The following is a 26,443-nucleotide window of genomic DNA, read 5'->3' as shown; positions in this document are numbered from 1 at the left end:
TTACTTACACAAAGCCTTTTACAAAGACCAAGAAAGTTCAGGATCTCTTTTTAAGTGATCCACCAAAACTGACCGTTTTTTTCTATCTGTGTAATTATTCTTGTTGCCTAAGAACAAGGATTATGCAGAGATATCAGTGCTGTCATAAACTATGACTTCCATCACTTGTCAGAAGCGTTCACCATATAAACAGAAGATGAAACTAAAATTAAGTTAATTGGGCCATTTTTCATACCAAATGAGAGGTATACATTTTAAAAATACCTTACAGCCCCAGGTCTGAGAAACCATTTTTGAACAAACTTCACACAGCGAAACACAGTAAATCACAAACACTGCCAGAGGATATACTTTCAAGAATTACAAAGCAGACAGTTTTTATATTTGATAAAAAAGCCTTCCATTCTGTACAGAGCTTAGGACATGAGTAAGTTTATATTTAAAACAGAACATTAAAAGACATCCAAATATGCCAAATCAGAACTAGTGGAAAAGTTTATCTTTTAAAACTCCTAAAAACTATTAACAAAGTCTTTAAAATTTAGCACAAGGAATTTACTGGTTATGTCACTAAAGAGACAGGTAATAAATTACAGCCTAATTACAATCCTATGTGACCTTTTTTTAAGGTCAGAATTATCACCACTGCATCTTAAGAAAAACTGTAAACTTCAATCTGTCTGTACATACCAGTGTAGCACCGCAGCTGCCAATGGTCTCACGTGGAGCTGCACCACGAGGAACCACTACCTTTTTATTTGCTCCACACTCTGTTGCCTCTTGCCTTCTCAAAAGCCACTACACATGACATTAATCTACTTCAGCTGCACTCTTTCTCTTAAGTTTAAATAAAAGACTTCCACTGAAATTAAATAGGACTATGAAGGCACCAAACTACGTACTGCTCACTGAGGGAACGGAGAAGTCAGGCCTAACCTGAAACCCAGTGATTTCAAGGAGCTGAATCAAACTCTGAGAACAGCAAGATTAACTGACTTATGCAGGCTCAAATCCTCTCGCTAGTTAACAATAAACTACCACCATCATTTAGTTCAAATCAACCCCCAGACAACTAACTGACCAGCAAGCGAAAATTTCATCTGTAAGTTTGGTTTTTTTTTTTTTGTCTTTCAGGTGACTTGCTGCAGGAAAACAGATTTTTCTTTTAATGTACACACTATGATCTTATTTTCAATCAGGTATTTGGTTCCATGCTCAAATCTGAGTACTGTTGTACTGCAAGAGTGGACTCTTTCCTCATCCTGGAGTCATTATGCATAAAATTCTATGTTTTAGAAAGAAGTTACACTTACGAAAGTCTGCAATGGGAGTATATGAATATATACGTATGTATTAGAGCTACCATTTTCCCCCATTACCGTGCTATGTCCCAGTTGTGTCTGTGCAAATATACCTTTAGATGCCACTAGAAAAGCATGAGTCCTGACCTGCTATAAGACTTCGGTTATCAGATATTCTGTGGCAAACTCAGTACTTGAATCCCAGTGGTGGAAGCATTGTTGGAAATAATTAAAACCACTCCTGTGAGGATCTCGTACAGAATTCCCTGAAACTACCAGGAGGCTTTCCACTGATTTTTAGGGGATTTTGGCTTAGACTTTTAAGTGAAGATAAATGGTAAACTTTTAACAAACATTTTTCTCTACACAGGAAAATCAGGGATATCTAGACACTTCTGCTGTGCCAGTTGTACTGGAGTGAGGTTAATGAAATGCATCCTGGTACAGTGACTACTGGCTTTAACTAGTAATGCCGGATTTATATCATGTATTAATACATGATGCTCAAAAAGCACATTCTTTAAGAGCATGTGCTAATTTCTCTGAAATTAAGGACTCTGTCTCAAGGCTACCCATACACCTGTTATGCTTAGTCTTACCACATTTAAAAACAGGCCCTGGATAATCCTCGTTACATCCCAAGGGACATTCTGGGGAATTAGCTTTCAAGCTCTCTGGCTCATTAAGACATTTGACAGACAAGTGACTACAACAGGAGTTAGCATTCAGGACCTCACACAAACTGTTGTGCAGCTCTCAAATTCAAGGCCAAGCATCCACCTTCGACAGACAAAATGTTTTAAAGTTAGCCAGTGTTGTGGTTAGAAAATGCAAACTCTTTCCTTAAACAAGGTTGTACACTAAGAAAAGATAATTGCTTTTATATGCATATTACTATACCAAGTTATACAACCAATCGTGGCTTTAAGAGCAGAGACAGCAAAAGGCAGATAAGGGAAAATGGGCTAAGGGCAATCAAGACAATACAGCACTCTCTAAAGGAGGAGGAACAATTGCCCAAGCTATTTCTCTCTGGTTAAAGAAACAGTCATCTCAGAATGGTTTCTTGGTGTATCTGAGAAAGTCAGTCCTTACAGAAGGGCACTGAATATTTTTAGACTTTTTCTGTTAAACACAAGTTTTACACAATTAGAAATTGGAAGTCAGAGCCATCAATTCCCATCTAGAAACAATCAGTATTTTATGACATAGTTCTTTCTGAATTGCCACTTGTCTACCCCTCTTTTCATCTTGTTAACACTATCCATAAATCAGTGTGCGTTGTTTTGAACCTGCAACTTGCTTTTGGGTCAGCTTCTTGCAACACCTGGAGCTGACAACAGCTCAGTCCCATCAGGGCAGAGGAGCAAGGACAGGCTGCAGTTACTGACCATGGGAGTTAAATTCACTCTCTTATTCCGGAGAACTTGGAACTGTCAGCAAAAACTGAGGGGATAGTTGCTTTGGGCTGGTTTTGTTTGATTGGTTTTTAATGGAACTGCAGCGAAAGGCCTACCTGGAGCAGGGAGGGGACCCCCCCCCAGCCCTGCGGTAAGCTAGGGTTAGGTAAGGGATCCGAGGGCATTCTGAGCAACCCCAAGAGTTAGGATGAGGGATGGAGTCAGGACAGAGCTCCAGTTCAACACCTGCTTGGAGCTGGAACCCTCTGGGCTTGCCTTGCAGCCTGGGCCCTGGGGGAAAAAGACTAAAAGATGAAGAGAACAGACTAACGATGGCACACAACCACTGTAAAGAATAGAGGAACAGAGGCACCTGTATCCATCTTTAGGTGTCCAAAGGGATTTGAATGATCCAAATCCTAACTGAGGATATTTGCTGAATCTTAATTAACCCAATACTCACGAGACTACAAGATAAAAACTGTGCATTTTGAAATTGTTTCTAATGAATATCCACCTAGCTATTAAAAGATCCTTGTAAACTAATACATTTTCCATTGTAGATTAATTTTAATTAAACAGCAAAGTATTTGTTATGAACGCAATCTTTGAAGGAATAACTAGAAGAGATAGCACGCTCTGGACTGCCTAAGGTGTATTATTATGTATTATCTGATACAAAAGGTAAAATCTATGTATGAATATAAGAAATATTCTGCATTTCTTAACATTTTAAAACTGAACTAAGAGCAGAATTCTCTTTCAAGATTTACGATATGGGAAATTATTTTATCAATACAGACTCATTTAAAACATTCTCATGTCTCATTGTAGTTAATAGCATTTATTTAACCAGAAAAACCAGAATACCAAAGAAAGAGTGGCCATGTTGGGTGAGGCTGAGCCATGTTACTAGAAACAAAGACGAGCTGTTAAATCCTCTCCCTAAGTGCCCTCTGTTGAAATACAGGCATACGGATTTTTGCAACCAACATCACCCCCATACCGTGCACAGCACAGCCAGAAGAACCAAGCATGCAGACAAGATGGACAGCCTACTGCATGGAAGTGACTCATAAGCATGCTCACAGATTGCCCTCAGACATGAAGGGTTTCATCACTGAACTGGATTAGGCCTCTTTCATCCCTCCTTCCCCACCCCACTGACCCCAACAGCAAATTCCCATCAGCTTCAAAAAGGGAGAACTTGATCAGTAGCCAGTACGTTACAACTATTGCAGCTTTTGTTTCCATGTTGTGTAAAGGCTTTTTTCTTTTTTTTTAAAAAAAAGATGGAAGACTGGTAACAAAGACTCCTATTATACTGTGAAATGGTAGTCTTAGGCAAGAATTAAATGAATAACAACATCACAAGCCCAGATCAAACAGTCACAACAAAGGGTAAGCAAAACATAAATGTTGTGATCAATCCTCTTATTCCAAGCATATGCTTTGCAAAGCACAATAAATACCTTTTAACTTCTCCCCAAATCCTCAAGTAAACAAAACTATGTAAGTATCATTTGTCATTTATTCATACTGATCAAGAAAATGAAAGCACCTTTTCCAGTATACTGGAAAATAAAGCTCAAAGCAGGTGTTAAAACCAAAATTCAGACATCAATAGCCTCAGATAACCCCCTGGACCCACCACAGGAGACATCAGCACACTTTTTTGACTCGAGCTGTCTGAGCCTCAGCGCTCTGTTCTCCATTGAAGGGTTTCAAATGAACAATATATACAATATACACAACTTGAGCTTGAGTATGATTTTGGGGTTTGGTTTTTTGCAGGTGTGTGGTTTGGTTTTTTTTAAACTCCACAAAAATGCACAGTTAATTTCACCAGCATCCCCCAGGAAAACATGCAATTAAAAATACAATAAAACACAGGCAACTTCCACCACTGAATGCCAGTTCAGCTGTCCACAAACAAACCACTAACAAAGAGATATCAGGGTTTCAGATCATGACACCTGGGAGGAGGACTGCTGTGACTACATATTGGAAATTCTTCCTTTTAATAGACAGCAATGTTATAAGCACGTTTCACAGGAAGAAGTCTTCCCCACAGGCAAAGACTCTGTGCAAAATTACATATAATAGTTTTGCTTTAATTATGCTCATTATACATAAATTACTTCAATAAATACGAAGCTATAGGTTTAGTCTCACTTTGAAAACAAACTTCCTCCTATCCCCTAAGAATTTTCAGGGGGGAAAGAGGTATGTTTTTATAAACCCTGTCCATTCCCCAGCAGTATCTGCCTCATAGATGGCCGTAAGGACCTCCAAGTGTTGAAGGCCAGCAGGGAAAAAAAAAAGCTATGCGCATGCAGACAAGGGATGAACAACCTCTTGGGAGAGGAAGCAGGGAACAACCAACCAGTCCATTTAAAATGAACCATTAGAAAGCAGTAGTATCCAGAATATTTGTTAAAATCTACAGCTAGTCATGGGAAGCAGTAATTGCAAAAAAGTACATACCCCAGCTGAAGCGTGGTCATGAGGCATAGAAAACTGTAATTTTTTAAAATAACCTAGAGACACAGCTGAAATAAACCTCAACACCAAGAACAAGAGCAAAACAATAAATGTGAAAGAAATACAGGAACAGGCCACTGGAGAAAATGTTTCTGTAAGAGTGTCCAGCTGATCTTTAAAATGTAATCACACTTCACCAGTCGATAACGTATGTACAGAAGCATTAAGAGACACTTCCCTGTAAAGCCCTGCAGTATGTACTGGTCATGTATTTGCAGGGGCCACTTAAACAAATCAATCAGTCATTACTACCTTGTGTGCATCCAGCTTAATGAAATAGTCTTTTCATCCATTATCATAGATCAGAAATAATCCCTGTGGAGTAAATGCTGTAGTATCTTAAAAGTTGTGCTGTGATAACAATTGAGATCAGGGTTATAGAGATAATTTTAGAGCTTTACATAATTTTCAGTTTAACAATAAATATCTACATGTGGCTTAACAGGACAAGTTTACTTAGTTAACTCTTGGGTACTAATGAGCTTACATTCATTTTATGTGATTAAAGTCTGTTTAAAGTTTTTAGAAAGTTACCCAAGGTCATAACTAGTTTGGAAGGTTACCAGCTTTATTAGAGGGCTGAAGAGACTACAAAACCAGCACAAAACTGATCTTGGTACCTGTGAGCAGGTACCCCCCTGTTCCTGACCCCAGTGCTGGGTTAACAGTTGGACTTGATGATCTCAAAAGTCTTTTCCAACCTAAATGATTCTATAATTCTGTATTTTATGTATTCCCTTCAGCTAGGTATATGTTGGCAGGGAACAGCTGTTAACTACAAAAAGAAGCAGCTACAAGAACAAGGGTGGGAGGGATAGGAAATAGAAGTTATACCACACAGATAATACTAGCAAATACAGAACCAGGTTAAATAAGGGAGCTACGGAACCAAGCCTGGAGCCTGAAGTTACTCTACATGCAAAGCACGAGTGGAGCGAGGCAGTACAAAACAGCAATCCCAAACATTTGTTTTGCAAAAGAGGGCAAAGCTAGCAGCTAACTGATTCAAAGCTCAAATAAACTCACCTTGTCCAAAGCTTAGTTGCTCAAATTATTGCTGTAAACAGAAAGCATCAGCTATTCAGAACACAGATGCTATAGCCGTCTCCTGATGGTGGGTGCTTTCACAAATGGATTAATAACTGAGCAGGTTTCATTTTCACAAGATCAAAATCACCCACTTCAATATATTCACCAACTTAACCACAGAAGTACTGACCTAGAAAAGACAGACAGCTTTGATGCCCTCTGCATCCCTGCCCATAAGTGCTGACTGAGCTGATGTGTCAAACTCTGGACTCTTGAAGCAAGGAAAGCAGAAGAGGTCAAGTGCTACCTTACATACCAGCTTTTTTTGAATGCCTTCAAAAAGCTCACAGATTTACTGTGTACATAAGAGATAAGTGATGATAATTTTGCATACTTGGGTACGTCCTCTACAATACATTCTAATGCATGCCATAGCAGTAATTCCACCCACTGCAATTAGATCATGGCTTCTGAAATTTGTTTGTTTTACCATTTATACCATTATGAAAGCACCACTGGATGTCTTCTCTTACCTTTCCTCGCACACGAGAGTTCTGTTGTCACCTCTTGACATTTAAGACAGACAAATACTTAAGCATCAAATATGTTTATTAAGCAATTCAAAAAGTCAGTTTTATTAGACAATTTGAAAAGAAAAGTAGAATATATTTTAATTTCCATGTTTTAATACTTCATCATCTCAAGAACCTGGCAATCACAGAAAATAAAAATAATGTTTACAAAAGTTACAAAAGCTGCACTGCATTCTGAATTACAGAAAACATGATTAGTTGACAAGGAAGCTTTATAAACCACAGTAACAGATTTTTCAGCTGATTATGAAACAGTGATACTGCCATGTATACACATTCACAAAATCAGCCTATTATTGAAATTAAGGCACTTTGGATACATAGTATTCACTTCCATATAGGAAAACAATTTCAGAGAAACCACAGTAAATGGCTACTGGTAGATAGTGCCAGTATTCCCAGTACTGGCCATCAAAGCACCAGGTTTGTGTGAATGAGTGAAGCTCTTGATAAAAAAAAGCACTGTTTGTTTGGGTTTTTTTTTTTTACCCTACTTGCTATCAAAGAGTCATTCAAGCAAATTTACTTTTAAAGAGGTCAAGGAAGATTTCCACAATTTAAACACTGAACACAATTTTTAAAGTTAAACATTTAAAAACAAAAGTCCATGGTGAAAACTGCATGAAGTTCACATTAAGGATTAGTGCATGTAGTTGCTTCAAAAGAAGAAAAAAAAAACCCAAAACCCACAACACCCAAACATTGACCTTCTCCACTCGGCATCTACCTGCCATTTCACGAGATCCCCACCAACCACAGTAATACCAAAGGAAATACAGTACAATAGAGTAATTTGTCAAGGAAGCAACCTCTCTTCAAGACCACACTTTCTAGTCCTCCTTCTCATTTCAGATTGTCATGTTTACTGCCTGTATCCCAGTCTGCCACAAGCACACTATTTACTAACATCTACAACAGATCCTACAAATACTGATACTCTAATTTAAAGAAAAATTAATCTCAGCGGTTTTTCACACCACTGTCTTGAAAGCAAAATTTCATCAATAATTGAATAGTTTTGTAGACTTCCATCACAGCCTTTGGTATGTAAATTCTGAGTAAAAATACTCAAGAATCTAACCATGCAAGCACATGAGTATTTTAACAGGAGTTCAATAGAATTATTAGGAATGACATTAGGCATTTATAGGATCAGGCACTTAAATTGTGTATTATTGTTGCTGTTTTACTTCACTAATTTGAATAAAAAATGCCATTGTAGATGAAAAAAAGCAACTTCAAAAACCAGAGCAGGAATTATACGTGGAAACTATGTTTAAACAACTTTGCTCATAATTAGAACAAATAATTTCCACAGTAGTACTTTATAAATCAGTAGGGCCCAACAGATTTCATCTAAAGTCAGGAAGAAGACACTGTAAAAGAACTTGTTTATGCACAGCATCTTTACAAGTGTATTCCTGCTATGTCTTCTATGAAGCATTAACATCCAGACAAAAACCCCCTGTCCTTTAATGTTAATTCTTTTTTTACAAGAGTAACAACCTAGACACACTTCAATATAAAACACAGCTACTCAGCATTTCTCAGCACTGAATGATTCACCTTATGCACACCTGAAGTTTAAATTTAAAACATGTAATTAACCTACCTATATATTCCATTCCTGCTTAAGTAGTATTACATTACTTGGACAAAGAATGATTTCCATAACTAGTACTGGAGTGCTCATGTAACATTCATTAAATTGTGAACCTCTGCTCTGCACAGCAATCCACAGGACACCATTTTGCAGTACACAAGTATTGAGAGAGTTTGAAGAGCAGCATTAAGTAGTTCTGTACAACTCAGGGGGCAAAAAGCATTGCGTTGGTGAAGCTGCCACATCTTGCAGGGTGGATTCTACTACTTCCTTACACAGCATCCCTCACAACTATACAGGGTGATAGCAGTCAGCTGTGAACTCACTCATGTAACTATAAAAAACTCATATGCAATCTACTAATCTAAAGAACTTGCCACAGTAATACACACCCTACACAGAAATTCAGCTTCATATTTCACAGAGAAGAAACCTCTTTATGTCCATTTTTCTATAAAAGAATAAACTAAGGGGTCTCTTCCTTTACCCCTTTGCAGATTACTGAAATATCTTCTAGAGTTAGGGTTGTATCAGAATGCATTTCTACAAAACTACATGCCTCCACAATTTGCAGGATTGAGCGAGTCAAAACAGTAAAGTTTCCTTTTATAAGTATGATTATGTGAATGTTTACTAGGATAATGCTATTTGAAAATATAGTGTCTTAATATAACAATCCTTTCTCACAGACAAAAACATTAGTAGTAGAGTAAGTATGTTTTAAAAGCAATGAGAACTTGAGGAGATAGGAAATCCTACCTAGCAGAACACTCACTTCTTCTTCGCAATTCAGGCATTTCACACTTGAGAATAGAGTTGAATACTACATTGTGATTAAGTGTCCTGAGCATTGTTTCCTTCGTAAGAGAAGTAATGTCAGCTCTAAGCATTAACGCGGCATCAAAATATATTCTTCCTAAATCTATCCACAATTGTTAAGTTGAATAGGGACAAAGCCCTAGTATCTTTGCAGGGTGGAGAATTATTTTTTTAATTTAACACCGTTAAGTGGAAGGAAGAATTTTAACTGGGGTTATTTTATTTTTCTTTCACTAGGTAGTAAAAGAGTTAGCGTAACCTATGTTTGGTTTCACATTATCAAGAAAAACCCCACTAAAATAATAATTACTCAAATGGAAAGCAAGTACTCATTCATCCCTAATCAAAGCAGAAAAACTGATCAAGCTGAACAATACCAAGTAGGATAATCTTTATATTGGCCTCTTTTGATTACAGTTAAAAAAAACAAGATGCATGCTGACCAATATCACATGTATCAATGATACTACTGTGATTAAAACAAAAGTTAGTGCATATATAATGAAAAAATTACTAAAACAGCTTACACTTTGTAAACTTGTATGGGGACAAATTCGCAACAGTGATTCCAGCTTTTACAGAATACATTAAGACAGTTGGCACAGGGGCCTTTTCTGTTTGGTAGAAATGCATTTTTAAAAAGCATGTTATGATCTGATAATGGAAAACTACATGCATATGCACATACATACATCTCAGCGTGCACACACACATATGTTATAATATATACACATATACACACACAGGGTACACATATGGTGATAAATGCTGTAAAATATTACCAGCATCAAGAGCGATGTCCTACCACTGTTCCCAGCTAAAGTCATCTCCTCTACCAAACACAAGAAAAAAGCCTAAAATAGTAAGGAAAATTACTGCATTGCCAGCCAGCACCAGACCACAGGCTCCCCACTTGATCTGAAATGCAAGGAAATGAAACAATCAAAGCAGTTCTTACAAGTCAGGTTCAGGCCAGTTATTTATATGCATTAGATAAACTAAAACTATACAGAAAGGTGCTAAAAGACAAACAATAAATAATTAAATTTATGTGACTAATTATTCAATTAGCAACCACTCATATTACTAATACAACACTTCAACAGACAGGCTAATAATGCTATGTTTTAGAACAAAATAATTACCTTGCCACACAAATCAGTAAAACATACCAAGTCATAGAAATATCTGGTGAAACTAGCGCTCTCCTTTAATTGCTATGCAACAAAATAAAAGATCACCTTTCAAATAAACGTCAATAACAAGCACAGAAAACAGTATGTGGTCTTCAAGGTAAATAGCGTTCTTTAACCATCTGCCTGACCAAGTTTACTAAAATAAGTGACATTTACTTATAAAAGATACAGCTATGATTTAGAGTTCCCCCTCGTGGTCACCTCTGCTTCTGCCTACTGTCAGGTCCACAACTTAATAAATGCAGCGTCAAGGAAATTGTGCATTACAAATAAATTACAACTAAGCACACAAGTTTTAAGCAAAACTGAAAGACTGAAGGGGAGAAACAATGCAACACACAGAAACGTCACTGGGTAGTTTCGGAGACAGGACAAAAGTTTTTTGCCTTGCAAACAAACATGACAAAAATCTCACCACTTTAGAGCAGTTCAGAAAGCAAAGAGAAAAGAAGCTAGCAGAATTTCCTCTGACTTTGAGGGGACAAAGCATGAGCTTTGGAAATGCTTTGAAAACCAGAAGGGCAGCTGTGGAAGTATGGCCTTTTATCTTTTAACTGATAATGCACTCCAGTCACCAAGTTTTCAGCATCCTAGATGGAGAAAGCAGACATTCTGAAATAAAAATAAGGAAGGTGGCACAAGAAGCGGTGCAAAAGTTGATGAGAGAGAGGCACGAAATGTAGGAGGAGATAATAGATAATATCTCATAGTGGACCAAAACAAATCTGGGAAAAAAACAACAGCTAACAACTTTCCAGTCACACAAGTCCTTTTTTCAGGTCAAAAAGCAGCATTAAGATGACAAAATTTCAGCAGAGTAACTATTTTCATCAGAATCTAGAAACACTGCAATAACGAAGTTAAGGACAGGATTTACAAGCAGCAACAGCGCACTTAAAGATTACTTTAAAGACATCAGTAACTGGTGTCTTAAAATCAGCGAGCAGAACTTACCGCTTCAACCCGTGCAAGGATTATAGGAAATCCAAAGGCAGAAACAACAATTCCAGTTGTGAAGAAATATGCCAATTCTCTGCAGGCACTGCTGGCTGCATCACTGTCATCACTCACTCTTTTTGCAATGAAGTGGGGAATGGGGCAGATGAAGTAAAATATTAAGACAAACAGAGGCCAGTACACACTGGGGAGAGGCGAAAAAGGAAATACACGATCAGTTTAGATGGATGCTTCAGTAAAAAGTATCTTCTGTTTAGACGAAGTAATTGCAGTAGCTGTAATCCTACTCTATGGTTTGAGAAGTGGATTACGTGATTTAACCACAAGTTTTCACCCAAACGGGCAGCCCCACCTCGCTCTCCCTGCATACTGGTACCAGCACCCACAGGGCCTCGCACAGCGCCGGGGCAAGCCTCTCAGAGGGCCCAGCAGTAATTTATTTCACATTCGCACCGTCTCTCTGATTCAACTCACATCACCGCCTCACAAAACCCACAGCCACCACACAGGGAACAGGAAGCGCGGGCAGGCAGGACAGGAACCAAGAACTTTCCCAAATTAAAGGGACCCTGGAGTATGAACGAGGCGCCCGCGAAGGCGCGCCCTGGCACCATCACCTCCCTGCCCGAGCGCCCATTAGCGTCACCCGGACATCTAAGAGGAATGACACATCCCAGCCGGAGTCCTGGGCGTCTGAAGAAACAGGGAAGCGAGGGAAGGAATTGTGCGAGAGTAAAACCCACTGTTTAGCAAGATGGCACTGCTTTTCCTGAGAAAGTATAAAGCTGTTTTCAGTCACTTTTTGAACAGAAACACAGGTCCTGGCTAAGAGGTGGTATTTAAGCACAACAAGCTGCCAGGTGTCAAGAGCCAGAAAGCAGGTGACTGCCAGGAGATTACCAGAGCCAAAGAGCTCAACTAAATGAGATTAACACCTCAATTAACAGGTACCAAGAAGGCCAAGTTTTGGAAACAAAGCCGGCCGGCTCACCCGTAGTACTCCAGGGCGCAGCCCAGCATGAGGAAGGTCAGCCCGATGGCTCCGCTGAAGGACAGGGCCACGAGAGCTGCAACGGCACAAGGCGGGGTGAGGCGGGAGCTGCCTCACCCGTTCCCGGTCACCGCTCCCCGCCCGCCCCCGCCGAGGCGCCGCCCGGGCCGTGGAAGAGCAGCGCGGCCGCGCCGCACCGCACCCTCGGGGGGCGAGGGGAAGGGCGGCGGGCCGGCAGCGCTCCCTACCTTTGATACCCGCCATGTTCGGGCCGCTGAACGACGCCGAGCTGAGGTGGCGACGGGCGACTTCCGCCTACCGACCACTCGTCCCGCCTCGCACCACGTGAGCGGCCGCCTTAAAGGGCCGGCGCCACCGAGGCGGCGGTGGCCAGGCTACCCCGCCGCGCCCCGGAAAAGGGGGGCGGTCGCTTTAAGGCGCGGGCGGTGGCTGGCTGTGAGGAGGCGGTCGGGCCGCCCGTCGCCATGGTTACACTGCCTCCAGTCAGGCCTTGGGGCGGGCGTTTCATTCTTTGTACACACAAACATGCCTCTGTATCGTGTGTGGTGTATTTGTGTGCAAATACCGGTATATACAGGTGCGCAGGAACACACGCATATGCGTCTATACATATTTTAAAGAGCCCCCGGCCGTCAACCGCAGCCATTTTGAGGGCAACTTCGGAAAACCCCTGTTCTCACCTCAGCAAAGGGCCCAGATGCCTGCAGGCCTCACCAGTGCCTCCCCTGGGCCTGCATCCCGCACAGAGCAGGCCACGTCGCTTTTAACACGTTGTTTTTCAAGCCTTAAGATTTTTGAGATCCCGTTTTTGACCCAAGAACAGCCTTTCTGAGGGACATTTGGCACAGCCCTTTGGGTACATCTGCCCAGGGAGGTTTTAATCGGCTGTGTCCCATCTGCCTCTAGCTTTCCTTCTCATTTCATATCTTCCCTAGTACAGGTTTATTCCCCCAGTTTCATTATTAATTTTATGTAATTTAGAGCCAAAAAGACTGCCTAATTACAACAGCAGGCTTAAGTAGCTAAATGCTTCAAGTGAAAATTCCAGGGGCTACATTTGCCGACCCTCTTGGTGGTGGATCTCTGAAGCATAGTAGCCCAAGAGCAGCAGGTAATTTCCAAAATGTCTTAATTTGGGATAATCACCTGGCACGCTAACCCACGAGTTACTGCACGGCCTCAGTGACCGACCTGGAGGCAATGCCGCCAGCGGCCGAGGCGTATCGCCAGAGCAGAGGCAGGATTGTGGTGTTATGGTCTGACCACAGTGAGCAGCAGCTGCATTCAGTGTTTCTGGGCTTATTTTGAGACAGAAAACGCTGCACAGACCTTTTCTGCATGCCCTGCCCATGCTGTAAGAGCAGAACAGAGCCTTCGGCTGTCATCAACAAGCGAGAACAGCCTGGGAGTTGTTATAGATACAATATAGATAGAACTAACCTCACAGTTAGTGTGAACTAACTTTAGAATAGAATTAAAGAATAACCATTATAATGTTTGTTAACCACTGTAACAATTGTAGATATCATGTACCGCCATATGTAACTCATCTACCTTCGGTGTCCTGTTATCCTTTGTTAGACATCCGCCTATCTGCTGACCTTCTATGTTAAAACTTTAGCAGAACACTCCAGCAGGAAAGGACAGAGAAGGGTAAAAGAAATAATTAAGTAAGAAAAGCAGATGGCCAGCAAGGGCATAAATTACCTCAGATTGATAAGAACACTGCAAATGTGCAAGACCATCACATAATGAGCAAAAGGTGAAAAGTACACCATGAGGAAGACCTACGGCCTTCCTCCTAGAGACCACTGCCCACGTCTCGGAGACCCCTGCCCACAATTCTTGGAAGAATTTGCGCAAGCGCGAAGGACTGATAAGCTAATTAACATGCAAAGCGAGGGTAGGTGGGATTAGATAATGAATACGTATAGATATTAGTTGAATAATCATTATTTCATTGTATAAATATGGAATAATTAGCGACCTTAAACATGCACGTTTGGTGGAAGGATCCCCCATGCATCCAGCGCTGCCAATAAAGGATACTTAGTCACTAAGAAATTCTGACTTCGTTCTTTAAATCAGAAGCTTACATCAGGGTACAGCTGCTGCTAATGTGAACTGCTTCAGACCTACAATAAATACACGAATATGCACTTGTCTAAAAAAAAAACCACCATCAAAACACAAAAGTTAGGTTGTCATCTTCTGTTTCAGCTAAGTTGAAGAGTTTTGCCTCTTAAGAATGAAAAGCTGCATCTTTTCCCATTACAAATTGTCTCTAAACTAAGCCCTTACAATTTGCTTGCACTAATAGGAACCGATTTCTTCATGTAGCTTGTTTGCTTCCAAGGAAATCAAAGCTCTAGAACAAAAAAAGTATTTGTCTTGAGAGCCAGTAGTTTACAGCTACCTTTATGTGTACCACTCAGGTGCCACCAAACACTGCACTAGAGCAAGGCAGAGATGTTACTCATGCATGTAAGATGCTGTAGATGAAAGACAACTTTCATTTACCACACACAAATTGGTTGTTGCTTATCCGGCATTTACAGAAGTTAATTTGAACTGTTTAAAGCAAGAAGGTAAAGGGTTCCCCCCACCAAGCACAAAACATACCTGAATATGTTAATTTGAGCTTTTTAATGTATATACAAATGTTTTAGACCAGTCACAATTTAATTGAGTATATACTGTATTTACAAAAATTACAATAATTTAGTCAAACAGTAAACCTGAACATTGATAACCTCTGTCACTACCAGATATGACAAGAAATTTTTATTTTTTTTAGTTAACTATTTTGATATACATACATCCTAATACTTTCATGCATCCATAAAAACATTAGGGATGGAAGTAATCAAAGCTTAAATGGGGTAGGGTTTCTTTTGGTAGATAAAGTTTAACGATGGATTTGTATTTTGTGAACATGTGAGTGTCCAGAGTTATGTGCCATGACAAACTCAATACAAAGCTAGTAATGTAGTTTTAGTCATTAAAAAAAGTATGTTATAGTAATGAGATCCTTTTTATTATATAGGCATAGGTCACAATATCTACAAATGTGAATGAGAAACAATAAACCAACAAATCACAGGAACATGATTCACATTCCAGTTATCTCTTTAAATAAGACAAGCACATACTGGATCAAAACATTAATAAATAACATCCAGTTTGTTACTATTATCTTAAGGTCTTTTATATAAAAGGAGACCTATGTGTTGGTTTCACATTTTCAGTTAATGGTAGTAAATAATGGACCAATACAACAAAAGGATGACTTTTATACAGAAAGCAATGTACTTTGACACACTGGCTTCGCAGTAAGTTTTGCCACTTGAAAGTGTTAAGTGCAACAAGTGGATTGTCTTTAAAAACCACCAGCTTTAAAGACTCGCATCAGATGACAACCTGTTCCTTAAGCAGTAAATACAAATGATCTCCTGCCCATCTTCTGAGTATACCTGCCCTTTCAAAGCTCAAATACAGATATAACATGTTGGTAAATAAACTGCTAGCTTTAGTTTTTCTACAAAAGGAGATCGCCAGAATTTGGGGTGAAGAGTGTAATTTGCTTTTTAACTAGGAAAGATGCTTCAGCTTTAGCATCAGAGATATTTTCTTCTGATATTATTGCTTTGGTCCAATACAAACTTTTAAGATAATCAATTTGCACTGTATTTACCTCAAAGACCAGACCTGGTCCACAGGCATTTACGTCACAGCTTGTACACCGTGATCTGAAAAGTGAAGTTGCAAGAGGTTGCACTCTGCCAAGAGTCTTGGCCAAGTGCTGTGGAGCTAATAAAGGCATAGAGGTGATAGAGGTGGGCTGGAAAAAGTCTTCTGAATCCTCCGGAGTGGAGGAAGTGTTATCTATAGACTGGGAAGTTTCTAAAACTTTGCAGCAGGGTTTTAGTTTGTTGATATTTCTTTTGTTTGATGGTTTGAAGCTGTTGATGAGAACTTCATGGGAAATGCAGTACATGCTCATTCCTCACTTTTACAAATGTGGATTCACCCTTCCCCCCAATTCCCTGTTCCCCCAGAACTGCTGTTTAACAAACCAACAAGGTGCTGTGTAACATGAATGAATTGTTGCTTGCTTTATGGAGCAAGTGTCTTTTAATGCTGAGGAATTTCCCCTGCACATTTCACTGCTGGACTGTGAGGTGAAGTACAGTATTAATGCGTAAAGCAGCAGTCAGCTGCCACACTGATCTAACCCAGGATTCAGCTTTGTCCCTATTGAGGCATACTATACTATATGAGCAATTAAGCAGCAAATGGTGACTGTTAGAAGTGTTCCTAAACCACATCTGAGCACTTAGTTTTGATAAAGTTTGATCCAAACCTGGGAAGAAAGTACATTAAAGTTTGGGCTTCACCACCAGTTACTGAAGTCGAATGAAGTGTTGCCGTATCACCTATCAGAAAAAAAGTAGGAATTTCACCAGCTACACTGTGTCAGAGACAGAACAATTGCACCTTTTTCCCAGACTGCATTCTCTCTCACCCCACTTGAATCCAAAGAAAAAAATAAAAGTTACAAGAAACTGTAACCCCATGGCTCTTGTATGGCAAGCCAGGTGGCTAGAGTTCCTCTGAGCTCAGTATTCTTGATCCAAGTGTAAGGAAACCTTTCTCTTGTTCTTCATGATTAGTATTAGGCTCTTAGTTTTCTGAAACTTCTGAACTTCCAGCCAGAGTTTGGTTGATCTGTGACATTTGTGACAAGAGACTGTATAAGCACTAGCACAGGTCTGTGGTGGAGACTGAGAAAGTACCTAATACAAGGGTTTTTGTCCTTGGTTTTCAAATTCTGACCAGGCATCATTTAGCTCCATAAATATCATCTTTGCGTATTGTTCATATGGCTGCCCAGTAGCCTGGAAAAAAAACACAAAACAGAAAGAGGGATATCACATCTACCGAATCAAACTACAAAGTTGACATTTGAACAGATACTTTCTCAGGCAGTTACCATTCACTTTCCACAAATTATTTTTACTTACTCTTTGACAAGAATAAGCTACTGTTGAGAGCTGCTTACCTTGTTTACAGCTTAAGAATTTCTTGGCTCTTCAGCTCCTCAGAGCTGATAACCCCCCAAGCGTGATAAAGCACTGCAGTCCCACGGGCAAAAAAAATTTAACCCAGGCTTTGCAAGAGGCATTTTACCTGCATTGTGAAGGGAAAGAGCTGCCACCTCACACAGTTCTGTGATAAAAGCACTATTCCTGCAAGCCTCTGGGCAGCTCACACCTTCTCAAGCCTTGCCCGCCACCCCGAAACTCTCCAGGCCTCCATTTCTTTAACAGTAAAAGCCTCCTTATCACCACAGGGTTTCCCAGATGGTATCATTGCACTCCGGTTGGCAAGTGTAAGCAGCAAGACCACAAGTCCGATAATCAGATAACCTGATTCTTCTGTTTTAGAAATTTGATTTTAAGACCCCTGTCTTTTCACATGCCTTTATCACACCGTCACGTCCTGTAGCACACACAAAGTTCTGGATTGTTGTTCACCACCAGCATGGCTTAAAGTCAAAGTGAGGCGACAAAATCTGAAAATCTGAATCTCTGTTGCTTGGAGCAGGATGTACCAAGCACAGTCTTGGGGCTAGGAGTAGTTAGAGTTCTCGCCTTTCAGAAACTGGCAAAAACCTTGAACTACTACTTTCTGTATAGCTGTGTGCACCAATAAATTAAGCAATCACATTCAGCTCTTTATAACTAAGACAACAGTGACAATTTCTGAACAATGTGAAACTAGGAAAACCTTACCTTGTCAGGATGGACGACAAGCACTGCCCGCCGGTAGACCTTCTTCACTTGCTCCGGTGTGACAAGATCTGCCATACTAACAGGTTTCCACTTGGTCTCCCCTGCCCATAAGACTGTATGCATTGTGGACAGCAGGGCTCTTATATTTCTCTCCTTCCCTTCAATCCATTCCAGGACCTGGAGAAAAGAATGTGAATCTCAATTTATGCCTTACATTAGATATCCCAGTAGGAAAAAAGTTTCTTCATTTGAATAGCAGTGACTCCCAGGAGCATCTTCCACTTCTTTCCAAGCTTTAGAAAACCTTTGGAAGGTACACTTGTCGGTCTCTACTTTGTCATTTATTTTTATATCACTGCTTAAAAGTTAAGACACAACTGGAGCAACATCCCTGCTAAAAGTACCAAGTTGCTAACGTTTATAAACAGTCATTAGATGGAATAATCAAAAGATAAATGAAATGTTTAACTGTGTGGCTTTTTAGCAAGCTTAATTGCATACCTAAAGTAAGCTCGACTAGAACTCTGCTGTGGATGTGTATCTATTGTGCATGTCTAGAGCCAAGTCTTCCAAAGACTCACATTGAAGGTTGGCTTCAATGCAAATCTCTTTAAGCTCCAAGTCAGAAGCCTCAATTCTCTCCACATGCCTACTTGCCACCTGCAATCCAGCAGTCAAATAAAGCAATAGGTAGCCCACTTTCCTAGATGATGTAGTCCACCTTAGAGGTTGCCATCTGAGCCTACAGCTAGGGAAGGAGAGGAGGAAAGGGAAGCAAATGCGAAAACCAAAGCGTAAATAGATTTAGCAGTTCCAGGCTGAAGCGCACAGTGAAATAAAATGCATCGGAGCAAGGGGAATTGTATTGGGAAGGGAGAATCAGCTGGGTGCTTCAGTGCTTCAGCAGCTCGCTGAGGGGGAAACATTGCACACATGAAGTAGTACACATCACTGGAGTTTTATAGCTTGTGAATTGGGAAAACTACTGCCCACTTGATGGCCTGGCAGCTGTCTGGCTTGGTTACAAGTGACTGACGTTCGGGTTGCTAGCACACACTTTCCAAAGGTTGAAACCTTTCCGCAAGGTTAAAAAACCAATTTACTTAAAAAAAATTAAAAAAAAATAAAAATCACTCATTCTGTTTGCCAGAGGTTTGCTTGGGCTTTTACTCTCAGTTCTATATCCTTCTGTAATTATGATTCACGGGTTTATATTTCAAATGTAGAGCAGGACAGACAATTTCCTTCGCTTCATCATAGATCTGTAGTTTGCCAGTTTATTTAGGAGAGATGACAGGATTCCAAAGCAGACAAGATTAATGAGACTGAGGATTAGTTCAATTAGCTGTGCCTGCTAATCAGGGCTGGAGTGACATGGAGGACCAGCCGTCCTGACAATAACGCTGAGCAAGCCACTGTTTGCCACAGCCTGGTTTAGGACAGAAACATAATCTTGGAGTTTTAAATCTGTTTCAAAGGATGTTCACATCTCCAGGGAAGGCATAAGAACTTATTATATGAACAAATAGCAGGAAGTTCTCACTTTCTGCCTCAAGGCAATCTCATCATGGTGAGAACATGCCCCATTTCACCAAAACTTGGGTTTGGCAGGACTGGCAGAGACGGTCACTGCTCTTACCAGTTTATTTGTAAGAATCTAATTCAGAACAGATTTTTTACAAATTCGGCATGTTTTCCAAGTAGTATTTCTCATTCTGATGAGGCAGTGGAGATGCTTCCAGATATTCCCCAGCACCTGCAGTTTATGACTTCGTCTTTCTGGTCACATTAGCTCGTTGCTGTCTGGCGTGCAAATGGGGAGCACAGCAGTTTATGATGCTATCAAGTTTAGACACCTACTTTATGGAAAGCAAACAGGAGAGATAGCACATGGTCCTTGGGATCCAGCCATTCTGCGGAGGCTGCGCACTAATGTACGTGCTAAACAGGAGGATAGCTTCTGGCACTAAATGATCTGAAGTTTTGCTGAACTGCCTTACATGCAGGATGGCTGGTGGCCTACTGCCCGCTCCAGCTTTCAGGGGCCGTGTTTCAAGCAGCCTCCAGCATGATGAGACCAAAAGGCACGCTGAATGATTCTAAGAGCCTAAACAAGAATATTGCTTACTTTTAGTTTTTCAGGGTCCATCTCCTTAGCCATTTCTTCTTTTCTCATCTCAGCTATTGTTTTGGGGCCCTTCTTGTCCTTGTGAGCATTAAAACCTTGACCAGATAACAGATCTTCAAAATCTGCAGACACTTTCGGTTTTGCGTCTTGAAAAACAAAAAGATTTGCAGTTGCTATCACAATACAGGTTTTATTTAACACTGCTTTTCTACCAAAGCCACCCCCTGCACTTACAGCTATAACAATCTCCCAGTGCTAATGAGTGTGCCAGTTCCCACAAAAGAGGTATAGGGTAATGTGACTTTTGAATTATCATTATTGAAGCGTATTTGGAATATGGGATTTCCTAAATATTAGCATGATTTAGAGTCTAGATGGGACGACCACTGTTGAACTTTATCTATCATCAAATGACCAGCATGACTAACTCGCTTGGACCCTAGCCTGTTAAGGCTTTCGAGCTCTAAAGCTATGTTAGAAGGAGCCAGCCTTTTGGATGCTGAACTCTGAAAAGCTTACCGACATTAGCTGGTCCTTTTCCACGTTCGTTTTGTGCTCCCGGCATGGCTGAGAAACTCACGTTGTAATTGGGCTTGTTCTGGGGAGAGGCATGAGGCACGCTCGGCTGGCCTTTGGGTTGTGCCTGCTGCCAGCCGTAGCCAGCTCCTTGCTGCCAACTGCTGCCGCCCATGGGCTGGGGAGAGGGTTTCTGTGGCGAGGGGGGGAATCCTCCACCCATGCCTGTCGGCGTGGTCGGTTTACTGGCAAATGAAGGGCCACCTGCAGATATGGGGAAAGGAGTGACAGCTGGCATTAGCAAACAGGATACCACCTTGCCTTCCAAAAAGGGAAGCTACACAAAATCCCCTAGGCAGCTGGCTTTTATTTTCAGCTCTGCCACAAAGTTATTTTTGCAAAATCAAGCAAAGCCCTTCAACTTTCCTGTCACTGCTCTGTAAGCTGCTTAAGAGAGAGCACCTGCCTCTGAAGGTTGCACAGGACCTGGAGTAGCGGCTCACTGGGGAAACGCAGGGAAAGCTACATGTGGCTAACTGGGAACCACAGCTGCTGCGTGTTATGGTGGCAACGTCAAGTTGACATATTGAAATTATCTCCCAGCACTGTGCTGATGTAATAGTATACCACAGAGCTGTGGGTTTCAGCACCTTGTTACTTTAGGAGGTGCTCCTCTGGCTTAGTTTGTGGTGGGAGGTACGCAGTGTTAATGTTTTATTGTTTGAGACTAACATCCACACTCAACATTGAGCTCCAAAACATGTCATGGAAACTGGACAGAGTGCTTTTGATTTAGTCATGAACAACAAAAATACGGTTAAATATCCTGCGGTTGCCAAGTCATTTGTTTTTCAACTCCATAACTTTGCTACAGAATACATGTTTTAAAAGCACCTCGATGGCTCTGACATGGGTCTTGGCATACTTTTTATTTTGCTCCTGCAGAGCAGCCAGTGATCCAGCAGAGGGAACTGGGAAACCTAATTCCAGAACCATGCTGGTACTGACGCAAAGGAGAAAAACAAACAGCAGATAAAACCACAATGGCTTGCAAAGAGCTCAGGGCACTGACAAAGGGAAGAAAAAAGATCTATTTAACAGAGACAGAGAAGCCGACATGCTGGGTTTTAAGGAAAACTTAAATAATCTGTCAGAACTGCCTTTTTAACACTGGCAATTTAGAGTTTGCTGATTGTTTTCTGAGATAAAACAAGGAGAAAATGCTTGTCTAAGCAGTCAAGCAAGCAGTCCTTTGTAGCCAGATGCAAATGAAAATGGGTTCAGACTCTGCAAATTAGAGGCAGATTAGTGAGATTCCACAGGTTTCCTCACAAAGGACAAAAATGAGTCAGGTCTAGATGGAAATAATTCCTCAGGGGCCCCAGCAGCTTTGAAAAGTCAAAGTCTCTTCCCAGGCACTGCTCCAGGGTCTGTAGTAACAGTTCTCCAGTCAGTTAAGCACGGAGCATCCTTAGCCAGAGACTGTTCAGGCTTACAGGGTAGAGGTTATGCTTTGCAACCCATATAGCCTTCTGAAGTCCAAACAAGTTGCTAGCAGCTTTTTTTTTAATGGAGGATCAGTAAAAGCACAGATTTGTGAGCACTTACAGAAAATCAGGCAGAAGGGAAAGCTGGAAAGCAGCGCTGGCATGCAGGGAGGTTGAGAGGACCCACAGAGCTCCTTGTCACATACCAGGCAGTTCCCGCTATTTCTCCAAAACAGAGCTGGTAATTTTTTTATTTTTAAATAAGGGATGCAAACCTGCTAAACTCGCTCCAAGAGTCCCCAGATCAGCAAATGGATCCAGTGTTTGGGGTTTAGGCTGATGAGTGGGAGTGCTGTGGAGGGATCCTGTTGGACTGGTGGCAGCTGACTTACTTCCCATTCCCAGGCCACCTTAAAGAGGGAAAAAAAATAATATATAAGATTAAAAATAACTCTGGGTTTTTTCCCCTATTTTACATAAGCGCAGCCTTTACCCAGTGCTCAGACACATGATGTTAGAAGACTGCTGTTAAAATTCAGTGTACTATTGTCAGGTTTCTAAGCAGTCTCAACTCAGCGTTGGCCCAGACTAGTCGCACACCCACTCACAATTAGGCTCAGCAAGAAGAATGTTCCCTAGATTGTCTGTACTGACAGAATAATTGTGACAAATAGATATATTTGAAGAACTAGAAGCCTTTAGGAAGCAATTTTTGGTAGGACATACATAATCTCCCAAGATTAGAAAGATTCATGCTACTATTTAGTGGCATCCCAGGAAAGCATAGCGTATCCCAGGTCCTTCTCGTGGCTCTGCACTGGAGTGAAACACAGCTATGCACACCCTCACTGAGAGCCTGTCCCACTTCGTGCCCTGGTTTCTTGAGGAAAGAAACCTAGATCTTTTTGAACAAAAAGAGTCTGGTAATCCTTAGCTAGACCTTCACCTGGATGGCTGGGAGGCCAGGACAACAGGAACAGAGTACCTGCTGCAGTTCAGATGAAACTAACTAACATCTTCATCGAAGTTTTGTTGTATTAGTCAAAGTACTAAGCAGCAGAAAGAGGGAACCTGTTCTCTGCAGTCACTGGTAGCATTTTCCTTCTGCCTCTCCTCTCAGGGATCCTTAAGGGTTTTCTTGTTAAATATCCTGATTTTTTATGATACATACCTGGTTTGTTGGGCCAGTCCCAACCACCGGAAACATCTGGTTGTATGGAAACTGTTGGTGTGCTAGAAGCTAAGCAGAATGATTACATATAAATATCCCAAAGTAGTACAGCACAAACAACATAATCCAGTGCCTATGAAGAGCAGGGGGCAAGGAGCAGGAGAGACAGTACTGTGTCTATCTACCATTTGCTAATAAGAAATGAACTTTTCCCCCGTGATGTGCATTACAAATTTAATGTTTTTTTTTCCTTATCTCATACCAACCCATACAGAGGCAAGTGAGGGAGGACACAGCTTTAACAGTGTTAATTTTATGATAGCTTTAGTCAGAGGCTTTATATACTTACTTACAAAAACCTTACCACCAGAATAATACATGGGGGTTTGTGTTTCCGAATACAATCTCAATCCAAGGAAATATTCTACACACAAAGGGAAAGGATGGAGAAAACAAACAAAGCAGAGCAGCCCACACAAATGTAAGCCAGAAGGAACACTCACAGTCCTTCCTTTAATCCTGTATCAAATAAAGCCTGTACATCTATGCAGTTCACCCTGCCAGCACTTCACTACCGCAGATACTAGCACTGTAATTTAATATCTCATCTTCCTGGGATACCATTTAAATTCCTTTCATTGGTGCAGCCAGCTCCAAGTGTGACCCAACCATCTTTTTCACAGAGCTAATATCCGGTACCCAGGCAACAATGTGAGCAGTGCCAGCAGCACACTAGTTCCCTCCATAGTCACTTTGGCTTTCCAGCAAGACTGTTGCACCCAAGGGACATGTGTTAGATCATCAGACACAAACAAATTAGTACCTGACTGTGTTGCTGAGAAGGTTACAACATTAAATTGTGGCATGTGAGGAGAAGGGGGCAACTAAGGAACATCTCAAAAAAAAAAAAAAAAGAATAAAAAATAAAGTCCAATAAAGATTAAAAAAAATATCCTTCTCTTCAGAGTCAAATTCAACTGTGAGTTTTGCCAGGATCACTATCAGAACTAAAGAAAGCAGATGCCTGTAACTAAAGTCACCAAAGGATGTGTGTTTTCTCTAGCAGGCTTAATATGCCATGCTCTATTTAGCCCAAGTTAATGGTAGTTTCGTTCAGAAGAGACCTCATAACCACAGACATATGCAGGCAGACATTCTCCATGGTCTCTTTTTTCATGTGTACAAATAGCTTATTAATTAAGTATAAGACTTGAGCAAAACTAGTCTCATCCTACCACACTTCAAATTATGAATACACTTTAAGTCTGGAGACTAAAAGCTCTTTCCTGTTTAGTGGGGTTTCTGTGGTTTAGAATCATTTTATGGCAAGCATCGGTTTGTTCTTAATGGCTCCATCACTATTTAAAGCCAGCATTTCACATTTACTTAAATACACTAGAAAAGCCTCATTTTCTTACCCATGTGAAAGGGATCACTGTGCACAGTTGGTGAAGGACTTCTTGTTGCTTGAAGGAAAGGATCACCAGGGACAGCTGATGAACCAAGAAAGGAACCCAGGAGGTCTGGACCAGTTTGCTTAGGGCTGCTTCCAAATGGATCAAAGGCAGTGGCTGTAAAAATATATTTGAGAAAACGAAATCATTAACTTGTACAATGGATGTGCTTCAGGGAAAAGACTGGTGTGTGGAGAAGAAAACCTAACACCTGCAGGTACCAAATGGGAGACAACATGCGACTGTGGGAGAGCAACTGGAAGGTATCAGCACCCTAGCGAAATTCTAAGGGACCAAGAGAGCCAGATGATTTGGTCATGGCAACACATTTGGTGATCCCATCTGTCTTTTCCAAAGAGAGGGGCTGAATTTAGGAGCAGTCAACAGTGAGTATTTAGATACTTAGATGCTTAAGATAAAGTTTCAACTTGCACATACTGCTAATAGGTACATGGACAGTGAGGGACAGCCTGGAGCTCGAGTTAGCATCCTGGTGCAATTCTGCTTCCTCTCAAGAGCTGAACACAGTCAAAGGCGATTTTAGGCTGTCAAAGGTAATATATGTTGAGGGTACAAGGACCGATTTTTCGGAACAGCTTTAGAAAATAACTGCTATTTTTACTACATAGCATCACTTGTTACAAAAATCCAGTTTGTTCTCAAACCCCATTTTTTATCAATTTGTCTTTCTTTTTTGTCTACTGTCTTTCACATTAAAAAAATCCAACAAGCCCAACCTACAAAAGAAACCTCTATGAAGTCACTCAAATTCTTACCTGCCAACAAGTTTAAGGTAAAGAGCATCCTGAACAGAGATGCAATATATACTGCTGTAAGAAAGATACAATCCTGAGAAGCTATGCATTGTGTTAATGATGCTACTTGTTACTTATGTTACTCATTATTTAGGATATTTCAGAATTTACTACTCTCCACTTACCTTGTAAGTGCTTCTTGCTTTCCTGGCTTGGGACAATTTAGCTGTGTGATGCTTTTCCTTTCTCTTTCATGCACCAATCTGGCTTGCAAAGCTCAACAATATCCAGAAATCTTTTTCCAATACTGTTGCTGCACCTCTGCCTTGCGAGATGCGTGTCTGCACAACCTTCCCACCCCTGCGCAAAAGCTCTCAGACTGAGCATACAACACCTGCAGCAAGACGAGCCTTCTCCATGTACAGGTGGCTCAATTTCTTCCACTGAAACTTGTATTCTTCTCCCTTCTCCTGCTTCCAGTCCCTCCAGTCCTCAGTCTCCATCTCTTCCCTCCCTTCACGAGTCTTGGTACAAGTAGATTATAACTGCTCCTGTCCCTTTCGCTTCAAAAAACCACAGCAGGCAAATCTGGTGTTTGAGTGTACTAGTAGGCAAACCTCCCCAAGCCTGCAGGTTTTTTTATTCTAGCTGAGAAAGGAGGACTCAAGAAGAGCCTTCAGAAA

The 26,443-nt window shown here is 41.0% G+C and overlaps 2 protein-coding genes across 4 annotated transcripts in view; both read right to left on the bottom strand.

The window, feature by feature from the left end:
* Positions 1–6,865: 6,865 nt before the first annotated feature.
* LEPROT lies at positions 6,866–12,806 on the bottom strand. The gene is made up of 4 exons (XM_040610735.1): positions 12,682–12,806; positions 12,434–12,509; positions 11,440–11,626; positions 6,866–10,207 (listed from the first exon to the last, which is right to left on the bottom strand). Exons 1-4 carry the CDS (start codon positions 12,695–12,697, stop codon positions 10,091–10,093), a joined length of 396 nt encoding a protein of 131 aa, XP_040466669.1. The 5' UTR covers positions 12,698–12,806; the 3' UTR covers positions 6,866–10,090.
* Positions 12,807–15,083: 2,277 nt separating this feature from the next.
* DNAJC6 (DnaJ heat shock protein family (Hsp40) member C6) overlaps positions 15,084–26,443 on the bottom strand; it is a 51,417-nt gene continuing 40,057 nt past the window's right edge. For all 3 annotated transcript variants that reach the window (XM_040611137.1, XM_040611138.1, XM_040611136.1), the window contains 7 exons: positions 24,970–25,122; positions 23,552–23,620; positions 22,656–22,790; positions 20,897–21,157; positions 20,378–20,523; positions 18,250–18,426; positions 15,084–17,352 (listed from right to left, as the gene is read on the bottom strand). In XM_040611137.1, coding sequence (XP_040467071.1) covers positions 17,251–17,352; positions 18,250–18,426; positions 20,378–20,523; positions 20,897–21,157; positions 22,656–22,790; positions 23,552–23,620; positions 24,970–25,122 — 1,043 coding nt within the window. In that variant the 3' untranslated portion in view covers positions 15,084–17,250. The remainder of the gene's footprint in view (positions 17,353–18,249; positions 18,427–20,377; positions 20,524–20,896; positions 21,158–22,655; positions 22,791–23,551; positions 23,621–24,969; positions 25,123–26,443) is intronic.

This window comes from Falco naumanni, chromosome 11 (assembly GCF_017639655.2).
Source record: "Falco naumanni isolate bFalNau1 chromosome 11, bFalNau1.pat, whole genome shotgun sequence".
Classification (NCBI taxonomy): Eukaryota; Metazoa; Chordata; class Aves; order Falconiformes; family Falconidae; genus Falco; species Falco naumanni.
Note: the sequence above shows the minus strand (reverse complement) of the source record. Positions and strands in the feature narration are given on the sequence as shown.